The sequence below is a fragment of the Vollenhovia emeryi genome, unplaced genomic scaffold, assembly GCF_000949405.1.
Source record: "Vollenhovia emeryi isolate VEMERY1.0 unplaced genomic scaffold, V.emery_V1.0 DF939402.1, whole genome shotgun sequence".
Lineage (NCBI taxonomy): Eukaryota > Metazoa > Arthropoda > Insecta > Hymenoptera > Formicidae > Vollenhovia > Vollenhovia emeryi.
Genome location: NW_011966964.1, coordinates 20,351 through 37,881, shown reverse-complemented (window position 1 = coordinate 37,881; position 17,531 = coordinate 20,351). Strand labels below are relative to the sequence as shown.

General features: G+C 44.8%; 4 protein-coding genes across 7 annotated transcripts in view; 2 read left to right on the top strand and 2 right to left on the bottom strand.

Moving 5' to 3' along the window:
* The window catches only part of LOC105557933 (cilia- and flagella-associated protein 52), a 24,404-nt gene extending 20,968 nt beyond the window's left edge, over positions 1-3,436 (top strand). For all 4 annotated transcript variants that reach the window (XM_012005347.1, XM_012005345.1, XM_012005344.1 and 1 more), the window contains 8 exons: positions 508-757; positions 902-1,175; positions 1,384-1,556; positions 1,624-1,772; positions 1,865-2,010; positions 2,271-2,422; positions 2,502-3,058; positions 3,168-3,436. In XM_012005347.1, the coding sequence (XP_011860737.1) occupies positions 508-757; positions 902-1,175; positions 1,384-1,556; positions 1,624-1,772; positions 1,865-2,010; positions 2,271-2,422; positions 2,502-3,058; positions 3,168-3,415 (1,949 nt within the window). In that variant the 3' untranslated portion in view covers positions 3,416-3,436. The remainder of the gene's footprint in view (positions 1-507; positions 758-901; positions 1,176-1,383; positions 1,557-1,623; positions 1,773-1,864; positions 2,011-2,270; positions 2,423-2,501; positions 3,059-3,167) is intronic.
* A 7-nt stretch (positions 3,437-3,443) lies between these two features.
* On the bottom strand, positions 3,444-5,325 carry LOC105557934 (autophagy protein 12-like). Its single transcript, XM_012005348.1, has 4 exons — positions 5,129-5,325; positions 4,186-4,370; positions 3,961-4,097; positions 3,444-3,872 (listed from the first exon to the last, which is right to left on the bottom strand). The coding sequence occupies exons 2-4, from the start codon at positions 4,346-4,348 to the stop codon at positions 3,750-3,752; spliced, it is 423 nt and encodes a 140-aa protein (XP_011860738.1). The 5' UTR covers positions 4,349-4,370; positions 5,129-5,325; the 3' UTR covers positions 3,444-3,749.
* Positions 5,326-5,488: 163 nt separating this feature from the next.
* Positions 5,489-9,043, top strand: LOC105557935. Its single transcript, XM_012005349.1, has 9 exons — positions 5,489-5,569; positions 6,266-6,452; positions 6,552-6,783; positions 7,009-7,125; positions 7,186-7,355; positions 8,046-8,257; positions 8,361-8,547; positions 8,623-8,765; positions 8,850-9,043. The coding sequence occupies exons 2-9, from the start codon at positions 6,297-6,299 to the stop codon at positions 9,025-9,027; spliced, it is 1,395 nt and encodes a 464-aa protein (XP_011860739.1). The 5' UTR covers positions 5,489-5,569; positions 6,266-6,296; the 3' UTR covers positions 9,028-9,043.
* Positions 7,676-17,465, bottom strand: LOC105557936 (maestro heat-like repeat-containing protein family member 1). The gene is made up of 22 exons (XM_012005350.1): positions 16,673-17,465; positions 16,423-16,568; positions 16,127-16,335; positions 15,831-15,997; positions 15,288-15,579; positions 14,960-15,166; positions 14,790-14,880; positions 14,489-14,641; positions 14,271-14,414; positions 13,880-14,181; positions 13,270-13,795; positions 13,018-13,175; positions 12,849-12,933; positions 12,588-12,775; positions 11,664-11,922; positions 11,396-11,573; positions 11,074-11,267; positions 10,612-10,995; positions 10,222-10,539; positions 9,813-10,163; positions 9,562-9,731; positions 7,676-9,471 (listed from the first exon to the last, which is right to left on the bottom strand). Exons 1-22 carry the CDS (start codon positions 16,713-16,715, stop codon positions 9,279-9,281), a joined length of 4,758 nt encoding a protein of 1,585 aa, XP_011860740.1. The 5' UTR covers positions 16,716-17,465; the 3' UTR covers positions 7,676-9,278.
* Positions 17,466-17,531: the final 66 nt, after the last annotated feature.

Here is a 17,531-nt window from a genome sequence, read left to right as displayed (position 1 = left end):
CTTAAGGGAGGTCCAGGTTTAAATCCTGGCTGAGGTAATACTTTTCGCAATAAATCTTCTGCATTAACCGATTAATTAACAGATGTGGCCAGCTATGGTGGAATGAAACTTGGAGTTTTATTTTTTGCATTAAATTTTGTATTAAATAATTCGTCGATCGATGTCGAAACGATGTCAAATTGACGGTGACGATGTCGATTCGACATCGATCGACGAGAAATTTCTCGCTGGAAAGTTACCTCGGCGGTTCACTCCAATAAGACGCTAAAAGTATTCAGAGCGTTGAACGTAGTAATTTAATACAAAAGCTAAGTTCCACAACTTAATTATATTTTCGAAAACTGACGGTTGGGACGCGGTCTCGACTCCATTGACGTCGATTCGACGTTACTGTTCCCAACTGGGACGTTCTCCCAGAGATCCCTCCAACCAGTTCTACCGTGAACGGTCCGTGACGAATTCGATCTGCAAATGTACGTACATTAATTGAGAAACGATCCTCTGCAGGGTTGTTCGCCAGCAACGATACGAGCGGCAACGCGCATAACGTCACGAGGACGCATCTTCACGGCGAGTGCTTCGTTACCTCGGGCGACAGAACGCTGAAGATCTGGCGGATCGAGGCTGAGAAGCGCCGGGTGCACGGCCTCGACGTGGAAGTGGGCAAGCTGAAGCGCCTCGTCAACTGCGTCGTCGTGGACGAGAGGGACGAGATCGTCTACTGCGGCACTTCTTCCGGTGATATCATTAAAGCAAGGTCATAGAGACACCTGCGGAAAAGTGTATTCGCAGCGCCTGTTATTCGATTAATATTCTTCTCCCTCAATTGCCGTGCCGCTACGTTTCGTCTTGTTCGCTACTCGTACCTCATTCCTGTCCAATCTTGTCCCTTCATTCTCAGATTGAATCTGCGCGACGACCTGCAACGCGGAGAGCCGGCGCGTTCGCCGGTGATGATCGGCTGTTACTCGAAGATAACGCGCGACCCGAGGAAAATAAAGACGGGCGAGGGTGATCTGTACGCGGGCGGAGTGAGGAGCTTGCTGCTTCTGAAAGACGGGAGACTGGTGGTCGGCACTGGCGATGGTACCATCGAGTTGATCCAGATAATCAGCACGAAGGAGAACCGAACGCGCAAGCCGTCCAAGTTCCCTAATACGCCGCAGATACTCACCGTGAGTGTCGTTCACGTAACTTTGCCTCAAACATGTTAACAAGAAGAGAAGTGGACAATGACCTCGCGGTTAACAACGAAGGGGGAAAAGATGTAGAGCTACTGCAAGATGTGGAAACAAAAATTAACGACGACAGCTGGAGATACGCGTGTAATTCGCGACTCTATGATGACTGAAATCGTAATTGTCATCCTTTTTTTCCTATCAGCATCAAGCAGAAAACGTGTGCAGCGCCGTGACGTCCATAGTTCTGTATCGGAACGAATTCGTGCTGGTCGGGACATCCTGGTGCGAGATCTATCAAATTCAGCTGTCGGATTTTCACATGCGCCTACTCGTCACCTGCCACATCAGTTGCATCTACAGCGTCGCGTTTCCACGGTAAAGATACCGAATTTCGCAATTGCGCCGGCCGGCCGAATCGACTAACGTCGCTCTGATGTCGCAGCAATCATTCGGAGGTGTTCGCGACGGGCAGCAAGCACGACGTCAGGCTGTGGCGGCTGGAAAAGCAGAAGGAGATAGTCCGCATCACCGTGGCGAATTTCATTTGCTCCAGTCTACAGTTCGCGCGCGACGATCAAATGCTACTTTCTGGCACGTTTAGCTATTCATATACCTGTACATTATCGTGTCATTGTCGTCACATCCGAGCTATAAACAATACTTGAACGTTTTCACCATTTCAGCTTGGAACGACGGTATAATAAGAGCGTTCTCGCCGCACAACGGGGACTTTTATTTTTCCATTCACAACGCTCATACAAAAGCCGTGTCGACGATCGCTGTCACGAGCGACAGTAATACGCTGATTAGCGGTGGCTGCGACGGCCAGGTGATTCACTTTGCGTTCCACAAAGCGTCTAGCGTCAATTACACGACTGATTCAAGACTAGCTCACTCTGTTCCTGGCAAAAGTTAACATGTATCTATATTAGGGATCCATGCGGTAAAAATGTTTTGTAACGCTGTATCTTTATGTAGAATAAGAGAGAAAGGGCTACGGGGCTTGTACAGCGAAAGTTTGCTTGCAGAATACCTCCTTGATTATGCATTGCACTCCGATAAATTTTGTGGAACACGTTCGACTTCCAGGTGCGCGTATGGGACATAAAGACTGACGTGCGGCGATTGATTAGCATACTGAAAGAACACCGGGGCCCGATAACATCGTTGCACGTCTCGAGCAACAACGAGGACCTGGTCAGTTCGAGCACGGACGGCACGTGCGTCGTCTGGGACATAACGTGAGTTCCGTCTGTAAGATATTAAATTGCCCGAGCGGATGTTCTTTTTCATCAGGCGGAAATCCCTTTTTCGTAATAGACGCTGCAGCAGAAAGCACATTCTCATAGGGAACACGATGTTTATGATGGCGCAATTCACGCCCGACAGCATTCAGATCTTGACATGCGGCACGGATCGGAAGATCGCTTACTGGGAGACCCTGGACGGCTCGCTGGTGCGGGAGATTGAAGGTTCCAGCGCCGGAACGATCAACTGCGTAGACATCAGTTCGGATGGTCGATACTTCATTACCGGGTCCAATGACTGCACCGTCAAGATCTGGGAGTACGACAGCGCGGATCTCACCCACGTTGGTACTTTTCATGCCGCGATAATCACCGCGTGTAAGTTCAGCACGGACGGCAAGTACATAGTGTCGGCTAGCGCCGACGGGACGATCATGATTTGGAAACGCCCGTCCGAGGCCTCGGACGATTCCAAGAGCGTGGGTCAATCGGAAAGAATCGCTAGCTCCACGCGCAGCCCGCCTGACGCGGAAGTGGATAAAGTATCCCCGCGTAAAGCAGAGGACGGTGCGAGTGTCGTGGCGGATCAAGCTGTACGACCCTCCAAAAAATCTACTTCGTCGTGTACAAGTAAGTATATTACGTTCTCTAACGTACGATAAAGTAAAATAGATTTATCAGGGAAATATGAACTTTGCACGGTATTCACATTTTCTTATTAAATAATGGCACTCGTCAGGCGATAAAAGGTCAGTTGCCTCCGACCGAAGTAAAGATTCCAAAAGGGAAATCCGCGAAGAAAGAACGCCCACTTGCAAATGCACGTCGCGGAGTTCGGCGAGCTCCAAATCAAGCGCAAGTACGCCGAATCAATGTCGATGCAGGGACGCCAAGAGCGACGGGTCGTCCAGTAAAGCGAAGACGACAGAAAGTCTGAAAGAGTCTTCGAATTCAAGCAGCAGAGGATCCACTACGTCAAAAACGTAATGTGCAATCACTTCGTCAGACTGATTAATTTAGCTTCCAATATTGCTATATTAAAATATACAGTACATACGATAAAATCGTGACAGCCTCTTTGCGCCTCTCTAATACGAACGCATAATTCCAGCAAGAAGTCGCCTACGAAACAGCAATAGAGTAAAATCCAGGTATCATAATTACATCGTAAATATAAAGTTGGAGTTATATATCATAAATAATAAAGAATAACTATAGATAACAAGATAAAGAAAACTATTATCACAATGTGTTTTGTGTTAACTTGTGTATTAAGCTTCGTCAGGAAAAGTCAACGTCGGCGAGCCAACTTCAACGAATCTCAGCCCCACGCCTGGCTTTTACAGTAATGTATGACCAGCTTCCCGTCGGCGCCGTAGCAGTCGTACAAGTTCTTGACCGTCTGATCGGGAGCAGGTGCGAACGTCTGATTGACGTAGAGAAACTGGAAGAGAAGAATTGGTTATTCAGCTGCGCCGCATCGACAGAGACTTTGCGGAGGTTTGCGGAGACGGGCATTTATTTCGACGCACCAGCCTCTCGTTGGGATCGAGCTTGAGGTACTTCTTTATGAATTCGGAGATCCGCCCAATGGGATTGTCCTGGGAGACCGACCACTTCTTCTGCTTCATGATCGGAGCGTTCGCAGTTGCCTTCAGCAGTATATCAACTGCGACGTTTAAAGGGCAGCATTTAAATACACTTGTGTTCTATGTGAACTTGGAAAATTATATGTAAACGAAGGCGAGATTATATACTCTTTGACTTGTCCTTCGGCGCTGCCTGAAGCCCGTTTCGCGCCGCGTTCCCCTCGGGGATGGTCTCTAGACTGGCTGGCGCGTCCTCCGTTGTCGAATTATCCGGCGTCTCTTCGGTCTTTGCGTCAGTCGTCGCGCTGCTTACCTCCTCCTTGCCTGCCATGGCACTGCGAGTCTCGTGTCTGCTACGGTAAAAGTATAGATATTTTGGAATATTCTTGTAAGTCGCCGGAAGTAATTAAAAATAGGCAGTATTTATTGACCATGTCTGGCAAGTTTGATACAGTCGATAGTCGCATATCGCAGTGCAAGGAATTTCTTTTTAAATACAACAATCGAACAAATTGTAAACGTTTGATATTATTTAGCAAAATGTGATGCTTGCCAGTTAGAGCTGCTTTTTTTTCTTGTAAGCTAGAATTTGTATCAGTGCGACTATCAACTGTATCAAACTTGCCAGACATGGTCAATAAATACTGCCTATTTGTAAAAGTATAGAATTCAGAAAATTGTATGTAGGTACACACTCGTGTAGAGATACAGTCAAGATTTTAGAATAGGGCGTAGGATCAAAATTGGCCTGTTCACTCAAACATTTTAGAGTTAATCGATGTGAATTCTCTGCGTATCTTAATTGAAGTAAGTGCGAAAGGTATAGGCGACAATGTAATTCTTGGCTTGCGATACTCAAGGCAGCAAGACTCACATCGCAGTGCAAGGAATTTCTTTTTACATACAACAATCAAACAAATTGTAAACGTTCGATATTATTTAGCAAAATGTAATGCTTGCCAGTTAGAGCTGCTTTTTTTCTTGTAAGCTAGAATTTTTATTCAAAACAACATACATCTGCTAATAAAATGACCAATTGTCCTGTCCTGTGCCATACTTTTTTTTTCAATTGATAAAATCAGCACGTAAACTTGTTCACAAAAGTACATACGATTACTGGCGCCACGCTTTTGTCGCAATAACGTGTTCCACGGCAACGTTCGTTGGGCGAATCTCGACATGCATGTGGACCTCGAGAGGCTGACGGTGTCGCGCGGGATAAACCGCTCCAAGAGTCAGCTGCGAGAAAACGATATTCGGCACCTCGTCAGTGGACAACAACACCGTTGACACTGGACAACCTGACTTGAGAGCCGCCACCAGGCTTCGGAGACAAACGGCGCCCCCCCTGGGAAAGCGGACGTTAACACTTGCGTCTGTTGCGCTCTCGGTAACTCGGTGGCTCCGAACCGAAGGAACAACTAATCGTACTGTCGAACCGCGTTCCAGGCTGGACACATCTTCGCGTTGGATGCGACTCCACCTCCTCTCAGGTCCCTCGTGACTCGCAGCTGGTGACAGCTGGCGAGGTACGTGCGCTCGCGCGAGACAGGTAAACGACGTTGTCAAACTCGACCCGACGTCGTTTCAACTCGTCGGCGGACGAGTCAATTTCTCGCTGGGGACGGGAGTTGAAACGCGGCTAAATTGTATACTTAAATTCGTGGTCGTCGACCTCTTCGTCGACGGCCCCGTCCAAATGCTCCAACTTGGGCGACACCTGCTTATTAAGTGCGTCAATTAGTGCACTGACCGATGAACCGCGATAGAAATGTCATAAGACAGTCAGAGGTGCCGTGTGTTATTGATTTCGGTGAATTAATTCGTTTCATTGTCACAGCTTGCCTTGGAATGATTCACACGTTTGCGCCGCGTCACATGTGTGTACGATCGTATCGGTAACTCTTTATATTTTATCTCACTGACTGCGTGATTCCTCGTATTATTCGTGTATCTTTTACACACCGAGGACGGTTCAGTTGGAACCGAAGCCGTCTAACTTAATTGAAAATTTTTTGACACTAAAACCCTGTCTTGGCTCCGAGCCCCTTCTATTGTTCGATTTTGAGATTAATTCACTCTCGACTCGATTGTCTAAACTGTGAGACATGCGCAGGCATTAGATTGCATCCAGGTGCATTTGCTGTTAGATAAATGTTCAAGTTACTGAGATGGAATATTAATAAAGTGAAATGTAGCGGTGAGGTCTAATCTGTGAACAGATAGTGATTTAGTTCGATGCTTCCAGTTGAGGAGTCTTCCGTACGTTTCCCGTCGCGATGGTGGAGGCAGCCGGATGCGGCGAGTTGCAGCAGTTGGTTCAGGAGGAGGAGTGCGAGGAGCCGCTCAGCCACGGGGGGGAAGTCACCCCTCCGTCGACGCCGGCGAGATCTCAACGTCCGAGCAAGGCCGAAGTGCACAACACCAACGTATCGGTATGGCGTCTCGCAGTACACAATTGTCTTCCCTCGCCCCGTTACGTTGACGACGACGGTACGATAACGTAATTGTTTTCCTAAGTGACATGCTTGCAGCAACAAATACTGTGGGAGAATAACGCGCAAACGTCGCCGATCATTAGCAAAGGCAGCTCCGGCCAAGGGACGAGTCAGGGCTCCATGGTCTCCAGTCGAGCCGCCAACGCCTCGAGTTACGCTGGCAATCAGTCGCGATTGACGTATCTCAATGAGAAGGAGAAGGAGAAGGAGAAGGAGAAGCAGAGGCCTAGTCGGCCGGATCCGCCGAGAATCGTGAGGCAGCACAAAGGTAGCTGAGGCTCCAGAGATCTGGAAGTCGTGTTAAATATACAATGATCCTTCGTCTTCTTAAGTTTCCCTGCTTCTCCACTTTACTCGCTTTCTATTTTCTAAATGAATTCACGTATGTATATTTGATATGTTTGTTATAATTTTATGATTTCGCCGTGCCCGACTTACGTTTAGTTCTTTGAGTTTCACGTTTTTGATTTTGTTTTGGCGTTATTGTACAAAGCCATGGTGCCATGCAAACACCATTGCTTTCTGTCAGAGGTCCCTGACGTACGTCACATGGAGCAAGCTTTGCTGCAATTGCTGGAAGACTTTCACAGCGGCAATTTACGAGCATTCGGTTGGTACTGCCTTGTGCAAACGGTTAAGTACAATTAACGAGCTCGATAATCGTTTGTAGGAAAAGACTGTAGTATGGAGCAGATGACGGAGATACGGGAGCAGCAAGAACGTCTGGCCAGACTGCACTTCGAGCTGGGCCAGCGACAAGAGGTGGGTGGCGAGCAGTCAGGTCTCAGACAATCAAGCGCGAATATGCGCCATTTGCTCCATCGTCTCCAACAGCTGAGCGTTTGTATAGAAAAGTTGCATAGCAAATGATCAACTCACATTTACCATTATTGTTACTATATTGTTAAATTCTTGTAATGATATTCAGGGAGGGGGGTGTACACTACTATATAACTTTTATAAAAAATACACTGCTAAAAGATATGGTATAAATGTAATATGTATATATAATATATAAAATATTTTGTATTGTGCTAGAAGAGAGAGAGAGAGAGTGTGTGTGTGTGTGTGTGTGTGTGTGTGTCGTAAATGTAATTTTGGGTATATGATTATTTAGTTATATACGAATGTATATCTGAAAGGAGAATGTGAACAGCGTAAAGTTGTCAAGAATATATATTAAAAATTTGAAACATTTTTTACATAACTTTGTTCTAATTGTACATCATCACACATATGTATTACTATTGGTACTATTTCTATACAAATGTACGAATTCCGTGTGTGTGTGTGCAACACGCTGAAACAATTGCCGTTTTCACAGCTACGTAGACTGCCCTCTGTATAACCGATGTCTTAAACATTACGTCTATTTTTAAATCCGTCATTCACCGACTATGCAAACCAGATATTTTCCATTCATATCAAGATCATATATAAATCAGATATATATAAATAGTAGCATTACATCTGCCATAATTAATGTATCAGTTTTAAAAGTCTAGTACCAGGTGTCTGATATTTCGGTAGATACGGAGATTTGTTTTTGCAAGGATGAAATCGGCAGCGTTATCGCAACCGCAACGCTCGATTACGGCACACGATACTTTGGAACGACTCAGCCTTGCAAAATGCCCTGCATTCAATACACTGTGGGAGCCGAAGGGTATGATCGGTATTAATGTAAAAGCGACGGAGAAAAGACATATTCTTGGAGACGAATATCTGGAGAGCACAATCGAGTAATGATCTGTAACAAAATCAACTAATTTCCACACATATGTGTACTCGATTCCGTATACACGTATTTGTACGTAAATTCCTCGAATTTTAATCTCGATTTAGAGAAAGGCCAAGAAAGTATATGGTGCCGAGTGTAAGCTTAGATGACGTACGGGATAAAGATAAGAGAAAATTATTGATCGACTTTATATATAAAACAACGACGGGTCAAACGGCGAGGGAAGTTTGGGGCGACTTTAAACAATGTCTTTGCTTATCGAAGAGACACGTAGAGGAGCAAGATAAACCCGTATTACTCTACTACACCATATTGTAAACTTTTACGTTCCATAACAATCAAACAGATCGATCACATAATTTATAGTTGACTAATCAAGAAATAATAACTCGTTTGCCGGCGAGATTTCAAGGAGCTGCTAGGAAATGGGACAGCATGCAAAATCGTTCTTTTCTCACGGACGATACTTGCTATTATAAGAAGGATAAAACTCGAAAAGAAAGAGCCACGTTCTTAAGGCAGTTATAAATGTTATCTTTTTCGTAGTGATAAATATTTTTATATGGTTAAATAATTTTAAAATACTCCTACAGTGAGTCAGATGCAGCCAAAGAGATACCAGAAGAAGTGCACGCGATAAGGAAATTAATCAATGAAAATAAATTAAGTATTATTTATGACAAGTTACCTTCATCGTATACAGGATATAGACCGTACTTTGCGTATGGAGTGCCAATAGAAAAGACAGTCACCTATCAATTAACTAATTAATAGTAATAGTGCAGCATCTTATTTGCAATGTCTTGCCACATAATCCTAATAAATCAATTGCATATTTACATTCTACCTAATAAAACAATAATAATTACAATAAAATTTTATAAGTTGCAACAATATGGCCAGTGGATAAATCGACTTTTACAAATCTACAGTGTATCACAAGAATAAAAACAATTCTAGAAAAGATTTAGAAATCTCGAAGTAAAAAAAACTTCTCAAAAAACGAATCGACGAGGCATTGCCTACGTTAAGGTAAAGCAGAATGAAAGGGCTTGCGAAGCGCGTATTCTTACAACGCTTTCTTTATCACGTAGGAGTTGTAACAGTCTTTGTATATCCTCGGGCCTCGGTGAATCGAATAATCCTAAGAGCAGCGCGGACGTGGCTCTGGTGTGATAATTCTCCGATCTGGAGTATCCGCGAACAACGGCGTTTCTGGCAAAGAGACAATAATGCTTGGAGAACACGTGTCTATTTTTAATATTTAATTAAATTAAAGACAACATTTCATTTCTGCATAGTCACCTTAGCTCTTCCGCTCTCTGTGGAAATTCATCTTTCAAACAGTTAATCAAGTCCTTGGAAAAATCGTCGAAGTTGAACTTTGCTTGTGGTCCCAAATTAGTATGTGTCACATACGACAGTCTCTCGTTCTGCACGATACTTATAGTTTTACATAAGGTTTCCTGTGCAGTCTGTTGCATAATTGGCGTAAGTAAACATCCAAACATGTAATTAAGTAATACGTTCTACAATGAGATGCGATATAGGTGTACCTTAACTACTGTTATATTCGAGTCTTCCAGTCTTATTATCAGAGACGGCAAACAGCCCATAAGATGATCGATCAGATCATCATTCGGCAATGCGATTGATCTCCGCCAATTGGTAGCGATCGCACCCAGAGCGCCTATGGCAGCAAGTTTCATCTCCCAGTTTTCTTTCTCGATAAACGGCTTCAAGGCCAACACCACTCGCGTGCTGATAGGTCTCTTGTACTGCACCGATAACAGCACCGAGAGACCGCGTAACGACTCGAGTACTACTTCAGCACCGCCTTCCCCACCGGCGGTCTCCTCCAATCCATCGAGTAAGGCATCCATGCAATTGTCGAAATACTCATCGACCTGAAAGACAACCGTTGGTCAGTGTACGGAAAAGCTTATGGCAAAAGTATTATTTTACCTGTCTTGGGTCCAAGTAGGCTATCCTAGCGAGTCCGATGGTAGCGAGCTTTCGCACTAAGGACGATGAATCGGCCTTGGCATCGTGCAGAGTATTAATTATAGCATCAAGCCATATAGCTCCGCAATCTATTTTACCAATCAATTCCGAGTAGAAGGTGGCGGCGACCGCACGTTGTATGGCGATCGTGCTGGTCATCAGTTTGCCCAAAGATTGCGTCATGCTCGATAGAACTTCGTTTCTAGTCGATATACATTTCATCAGTATTCGTACAGTCGATATCAAGCTCTCCTCGGCTTGCGTTTCGGAAGCAAATGCCTAAATGCAGAAGATTCACATTGGCTCGAGATCGAAACGATCGTAAATTTGTACAACGCTTTGGACACATACTGTTTCTATCGGCAAGTTGGATGCGGCGTTCGGCTGGACGATTACTAATACGTTGGTCAATATAGAGTACACTTCCGTGTGCGGACTGATCTTCTGCGCCGCTCGATTCGGCACGTATCCGTACTTCGTATTAATCAACGACGCGGGAGCGTCAACGTGCAGCCAGCCCGAAAGATATTTGAGGAGAACCGATAACAGTCCCGCTAATTGCTTGCTGGTAATCAAGCTTTCCACGTGTGGCGATTCTAGAAGATGCTTCAAGCCCACCATAGCCGCCAAGGACGGGAGAGATGCGGTATTATTCCGTCCGGTGTGCGCGGGTGGAACAGCAATCTCGGAGAATAGACTGTTGGCCTCGAGTTTTATCAGTAGCATATCCAAAGCCTGAAACAAAAAAGATCGTAATACTCCGTAACGCACAGTACGGATGTGTAATTGTTAAAAGAAAAAAAATAGACCTACTCGGGATCCAAGAAAGTCATTATTGCCAATTTCTTTCCAGCACAATGCGGTACCCGGATCCAATGGTAACGGTTGAGACAAAAGATGCTCGGTCACTTCTTCTGGATGATGTTTCATTAGCGATACTATAGCCACCGTTGCAATGTACCTGCAGCTCGTGTTTTCCATTTGTCTCATTTGCGCAATGATACTGTCTGCGACATAAATAATAGCAAAAACGTTCCGTCAACAATACATTGTAAAATTGGATAAAGATCCTCAAGCGACGATGGATGACAGGATAATTTGATTTGACAGGAATTTGACAGGAAACTTTACGCACCGACTAAGCAAACGTCGATCCTGGCTATCTCCGACCCTTTGATTTGAAAATGTTGCGAGAGAGCTATTCCTGCTACCAGGCTCGCTTCTCCGTAGAATAGCAAGCCTTCTATTAAACCCTCCGCCAAGCTAACTATCTCGCCGTTAGGGATTTTCTGCGATACCGCATTAGCCAGTCTCTGTTTAGAATGAATCGAATCTTACGGTTTCTGTTGTTGAAATTATTATCGTGATAAAATTCTTGGCAATATTCAATTATACAAACTAACTTGGACGGCTCCATAGGACACTGATGAGTCTTCAATCATAAGTTCCTTCTTTATTTGTTGTATGTTTTCACTCAAGGTATTATCAGGTAATATATGCCGATGACGGGCTGCGATGTTCAAAGTGAGAAGCATACAATCTATCGCCAGCGGCCTCAACGCGAACTCGGTGTCTGCACACCAGCATAAAGTTCTTCCTACTAGTTTTCCGGCATCCAACTTGCCACCTGGATATGTATATTTTAAAGAATTATAATAAGACCTGTAAAAAAGAACACACGTTAGAAACGATATACAGGGTGAGTCATTTTAGTCGAAGCGCACAAATACCTTTTCGAGGAAGGGCGCTAGCAAAAAATGACCTGGGCAAAAGTTGTTGGGTTTCGAGGGGGACATTAATTCGACCTTGAATAGTTGCTTGAAGAATTTTGTTAAATGGAACCTCTTATTGTTTAGTATACTATCTTATTCTGCTAATTAATATGAACAACTTTTGTCCGAAACACGTTTTGATTTGCCTGATACTTTTTGAGATGTTCAAGAGAAAATTTATAACTTTTTAAATGTTTAGCTTATGATATCTCGATAACTGTTTGTCGGAGGGGAAAAGTAGTACTTTTTACTAGATTTGGTCTCAGAAATATGCTGTTGCAATAGCGCTCCAATTATTGAAAATTTACATACACAAAAATTTTCAATAATTGGAGCACTATTGCAACGACATATTTCTGAGATCAAATCAAGTAAAAAAGGGTCCTGTACTACTTTTCCCTCCGACAAACAGTTATCGAGATATCACAAGTTGAACATTGAAAAAGTTATAAAATTGCGTAAGAGATATTTGCGTGCGTCGATTAAAATGATTCACCCTGTATATATGATAAAATCAGGATATATGTATGACTGTGTATTGTGTGTAATAATTACTGGAGCACTGTATGCAGCACCATCAGAGTAGTTCTTCTCTCCACATTCGACTTGGACTGCATCCAGGGTAGCAATATGTCAACCAGCTCAGCTAGCGCGTCCGCCGAATCGGATACAATTTCGCTAGACACGGTTCCCAGCTCGTCCACGACTTGCTGCATTACTTCTGGATGTAATTGTAAGGCGATCTGAGACGGAGAGATATTCATTAATCATCGATAACAATCGACAAGTATGATACTATAATCTCAATTTCGATACCTCTGAACTAGCGTTAATTGTCTTATCCAGTACTGCACTGAGGAAGAGCTCTCTTTCCTCGTTATTTAATGCTGGCGGTATACATCTGTAAAAATGTGTGGAAAAATTATATTTTTATTTACTCAGTTTTGTTCAATGCGTAATAAATACAGCGTTGAGCGAAACGTACATTAAAGAGTTTGCTGCTTTCAATATTGCCGGATAAAGCTGCAGAGGTCTGTATCCAGTTGACGACTGCAAAATTCCCAACAAAGTTGCCAGAGCAGTGGCCTTTGCACGCAGGCCGTTAGATTCGGGCAATCTGGTGGGATGAACAGCGTTGGCCACCTGCAGATCAACAAGTAGAGAACGTTTTACACCTTAACTATACAGGTACCATTAAAGACTTGTTTAATCGTTTATTACAATAAAATTAAATTACTTGTTCCAAGACTGACAATCCTGCTTCCTTCGTGGACAGTTCCTTACATTCGTGCAACTGCTTAATAGTCCAAGGTAACACGTGCTTTTCGAACACGGGGAAAAGTTCCTGCGGATCCCCCTTTTTAGCAATTTCGGCGTAGGAATGTAATAGACCCGCTTTTGCAGCCTCGGCGGTAGCAGCGGCCTTTGCGTCCTTCACGAAACCTAGCAACCTCACTGGGGCCTTCCTGGCATCCTCGACGGTGCAAAACTCCTCCATTAATTTCAGCACGATACTCAGATGCCGTTTGGCGCAGATGCCGACCGCCTGCGCGAATTCCTTGGTAGTGCCGTGAGAACGCGCGAGCTCGACGAGCAGGGTGATGTGAGCGTTGTTACTGCACGTAGCTGCCAAGAGCAGCGCTACGCCCGGCGTGTTTGCCTTCAACGCGAGTTCGTCAGCGAGTTTTGCGCCCCACGACTCCCCTTCCAGTTTCACGCTTTCTTCTAACCACTCTACAACCTTTTCTTCCCATGTTGAATCCCTAGAAATTAAAAGGCAACAATTAAAAGCCTTAACAATATATGTAATACATGAAACAAATTGATCTATACGTAAAAAATATTACCATTGCATGGCTTCTTTCGCTTCTTTAGAATTTTTCCGAGAGCTATTTTGTTCATCTTGCGAGAGTTCTTGCGAGAGCTCCAGTAGCTTCTCGTCCCAATAAGATTTCACCCGGTGTCCCACCAAAGGCGCTGCCGATTTTAAGAAGGCCACTACCGCGGATCGATTAGCCGGGTTGCTTAACAATTCCAGGCATCTGCCTAAAACTTTCGTGCCAGGAAAATCCCTCTCGTTTGTCGAAGAATTTTCATCGCGTATTATTTTCGCCGCTAACGGAGACAATGAACGTAACACGGATGTGACCTGAGGACAGAGAGAAGAACAACGGTCGGATGTGGGCATTAAATTTAGCACACGTTGAATATCCCCAGGCAAACAGAATTGTTACTTACGGATGCCACGCAAGCCGAGTCCAGCAATGCGCTTATCAAACACGGCCACAGCCAAGATTCGACCCCGTCGACCGTCGTTGCGAGCAGATACAAAGCTTCGGAACATGCCTCCATATCGTCACTCTTCGTCTCACAGTGCGACACCTATTTTGGCAAGACAAAGATTAAGTTTTCAATTACTCTTCTCCCAATTTTATTTTGCGCATCGTTTACGTTACCATATAGCGAACAAATCTAGCCCTCTGCGACGGCAAGAGAGGAAAGGTCGGCCGTGCCGCGAGCGCCACTATAGCACCGACCATTTGGAGTGCGCCATTCTCCCCGAGGGATTCCTGCAAGCTGAGCGCGATTCTCTGCAGAGATCCATCGTCCTAATAAAACAGTATGCATATCAATGGTTGATCTTGTTAATGAAACCACGTATCGACTGATCCCTTTCGCAAGGCTCTCGTCGATTTTCGGTTTTTGCGTAAAATCGAGATACGACCTCGCGAAAGAGACCAGTCGGCAGGCCCGTACCTCTGGCGGAAGGGTGTTTATGAGGTGCCTGAGGACCACTAAAGCACGAGCGCGTTGATTGGTTACCGGTGACTTCAACTGCTGCAAGATTCTGCGAGAGAGCGAAAAGTGAGCGATCGAAACTCGCGCAAATCCCGCGACTTAATTGAAAGTGCGAAAACATCAGTTACCTATCGAGACCTTCTTCCGGGTACAAGACTACCAACGATCTGGAGCACTGCAGCACTTCGTAATGCGTAAGAACCGCATCCCGAGCTGCCTCGAAGGGACAAATACTAACGAATTCGGACAGAATTTGGTGGATACTCTCCATAAATGGGCGGATTGCCTCCTTGTCGTTTTCAGTCTCGACAGAACTTAAAGTCACAGCTAAAACTCTGTTAACATGATAATATTAGTCAAGCGAAAAAGAATGAAGTTTTCTTTGAACGGCATTTAAAGAAACAATATGTAATACAGTATACAACAAACAAACACATTGGAAATTATGAAACTCACCTTACGGCAGCTAAACGAATATTTTGCTTCTTACAGAGACTCAAACACACGGGTATCAATTTTACAATTCTCTCGCCGTCCTGTTGCACGGGCAGCAAAGATACCATAGGCACGAGTGTCATTAAAATAGCTTCCGTTGATTTGGAATCGCGAGACGTTTTCAGCCAGTTGTGCGTCAGAAAGTCGAAGACGGAACAAATCTCTTCCACAAATGTCTGCTTATTAATTCCCATACTCGAGTCTTCCCCGTTCATTATGTAGTCGTTTATAGCCTCGCAAAACTTGGAAATCACTGCAAACGAAGAAGTCAGTTAAGACAAGTAAAATAGAAAGAATCGGCCTGTGTCCACGATGCTAGGACTTGGTCCGAGTTCTGGTTCCGAGAAGTGTCGCCAATCAACACGCGGCTGTTATGGAATAGCTGCAAGTTGACTGGCCACACATTTAAGGTTCTAGCATCGCGGACACAGGCCTTCGTGCAGAGAGAGAGAAGAAGAGCTTCGTCGATCTTATCAGGAGCGCAATAAAACGTATTGTACTTACTGAAGCAAATTGCCTGTTTGAGAACTTCCTCGCGTATCTGATTCAGCATCGGTAACATAATGGTCAACGTTATCTTAACGAAGGACAGCATTCCGTACGGATTGGCTGCCGCGAGTTTCCCTATTGTAAAAATTATCGCAGCATTGGGAATCACCCCGGGCTCCAATCTACAAATGTACATCGCGATCCGTTAGCATAGACGCAGAGCAGATCGACGTATATACCTTTGGTGGTGCTTGCGTGCTCGCCGCAAGCAAGTTAATTTACAGCCGCCTAGAGTATCATCGGGCACGTACTTGGTTAAAAGCCCACCCGTAGCCTGCATGCAGTGTATCTTGCAGAGCTCGATCAACAGCTCGGCCGCCTCGTTCTCGGTCTCGCCTATTAACTCGTTCACCGCCACCTCGGCGAGGGAGGACACTACATCTACGCTTAGACTCGTAGCCGAGTGCCTGCATACGCTGGATATTATGTTCAACAGGGACGCCATGTGCTCCGCGGAGATCTTTGAACAGCAAACGGTCGCTTAACAATCGTGACGCAACGCACAGCGGCGATATCCAGTCTAAATTACATATAATTAGGTGTCAACCTTTTTATGCAGCTCCCAGAAGTATACGGCAGCATGGATGACGACCTCGGGATTCTTCCTGCTGATTCTCTCGATCGACCCGACCACGGACCGCCGTACATCTTGGTTCTTGTCGTCCAAGGTGTCCAATAGCGCCCCGATCACGGCTGAAAACGGATATCCCGGTCATTCGCCGCGTGAATTTGTTAAGCGCTGTCGGGACTCCGGGCTACTCCGGCGACTAATCGCCCGAGATATCTCCAAAGCTTACCTGGCCACTCGGAATTGCCGTTGTTCTCCGGTACCTCCTTCATGTTGACAAACCGCTGAGCGCCAAGTCCCGGCGAGAAATGCTGTGTTGGAGAGTTTATGTTTTTATTGACAGTGGATTCGAAGAGCCACTTGCCAGACGACGGCCCACGCAACGACAAGATCGCTCAAGGTACTCTATCATCATACGCGGTCTGTCGTCCGTCGAAACCGCGGTGATTCCCCCGAACAGGCTGCGACCTCGGCTTGGCTTAATCCAATCGTGCAACAAACCAGGCGACAGCCCGTGAATCAGCACGTGAATTTGCGCTGAATATTCAGATCAGACGTCTATATATATATACAAAGCGAGTCTGGAGCTGGAGCTCTTATCAGGGCTTCGCGGCGCCACCTTGCAATGAGATAGACAACTAGGAGCACGTGCAGAAAAACAGCGCTTTTTTTCAATCCGGCGGCACAAACAACTGCAACGAGAGGGCATCGATTCACTCGGTTATTTTCCATTAACGGGGATCAAATTAATTCTCCGTCCTTTGATACACGGAGAGAGACTCGGGGATAACAAATACATATATATTATACGGTCTAATGTACAGGGTGAGGAAAAAGTATGGAAACCCTAAACGCTTCAAAAACTATGCGTTTTAGAAACAAATGTTTGAGACAAAAGTTATATGGTTTTAAAGGGAACATAAGACGGTATCATTGGTTTGATCTTGGATAGTCGTTTGAAGGGACTACATGAAGGTAATTTTGAATTTTAAAAATAAAATCCTGCGTTCTTTATCATATCTTTTTCTATTAATTAATTGAAGTAGCTTTTATCTGAAACATTTTTTGTCTAATATTTTCTGAAATAT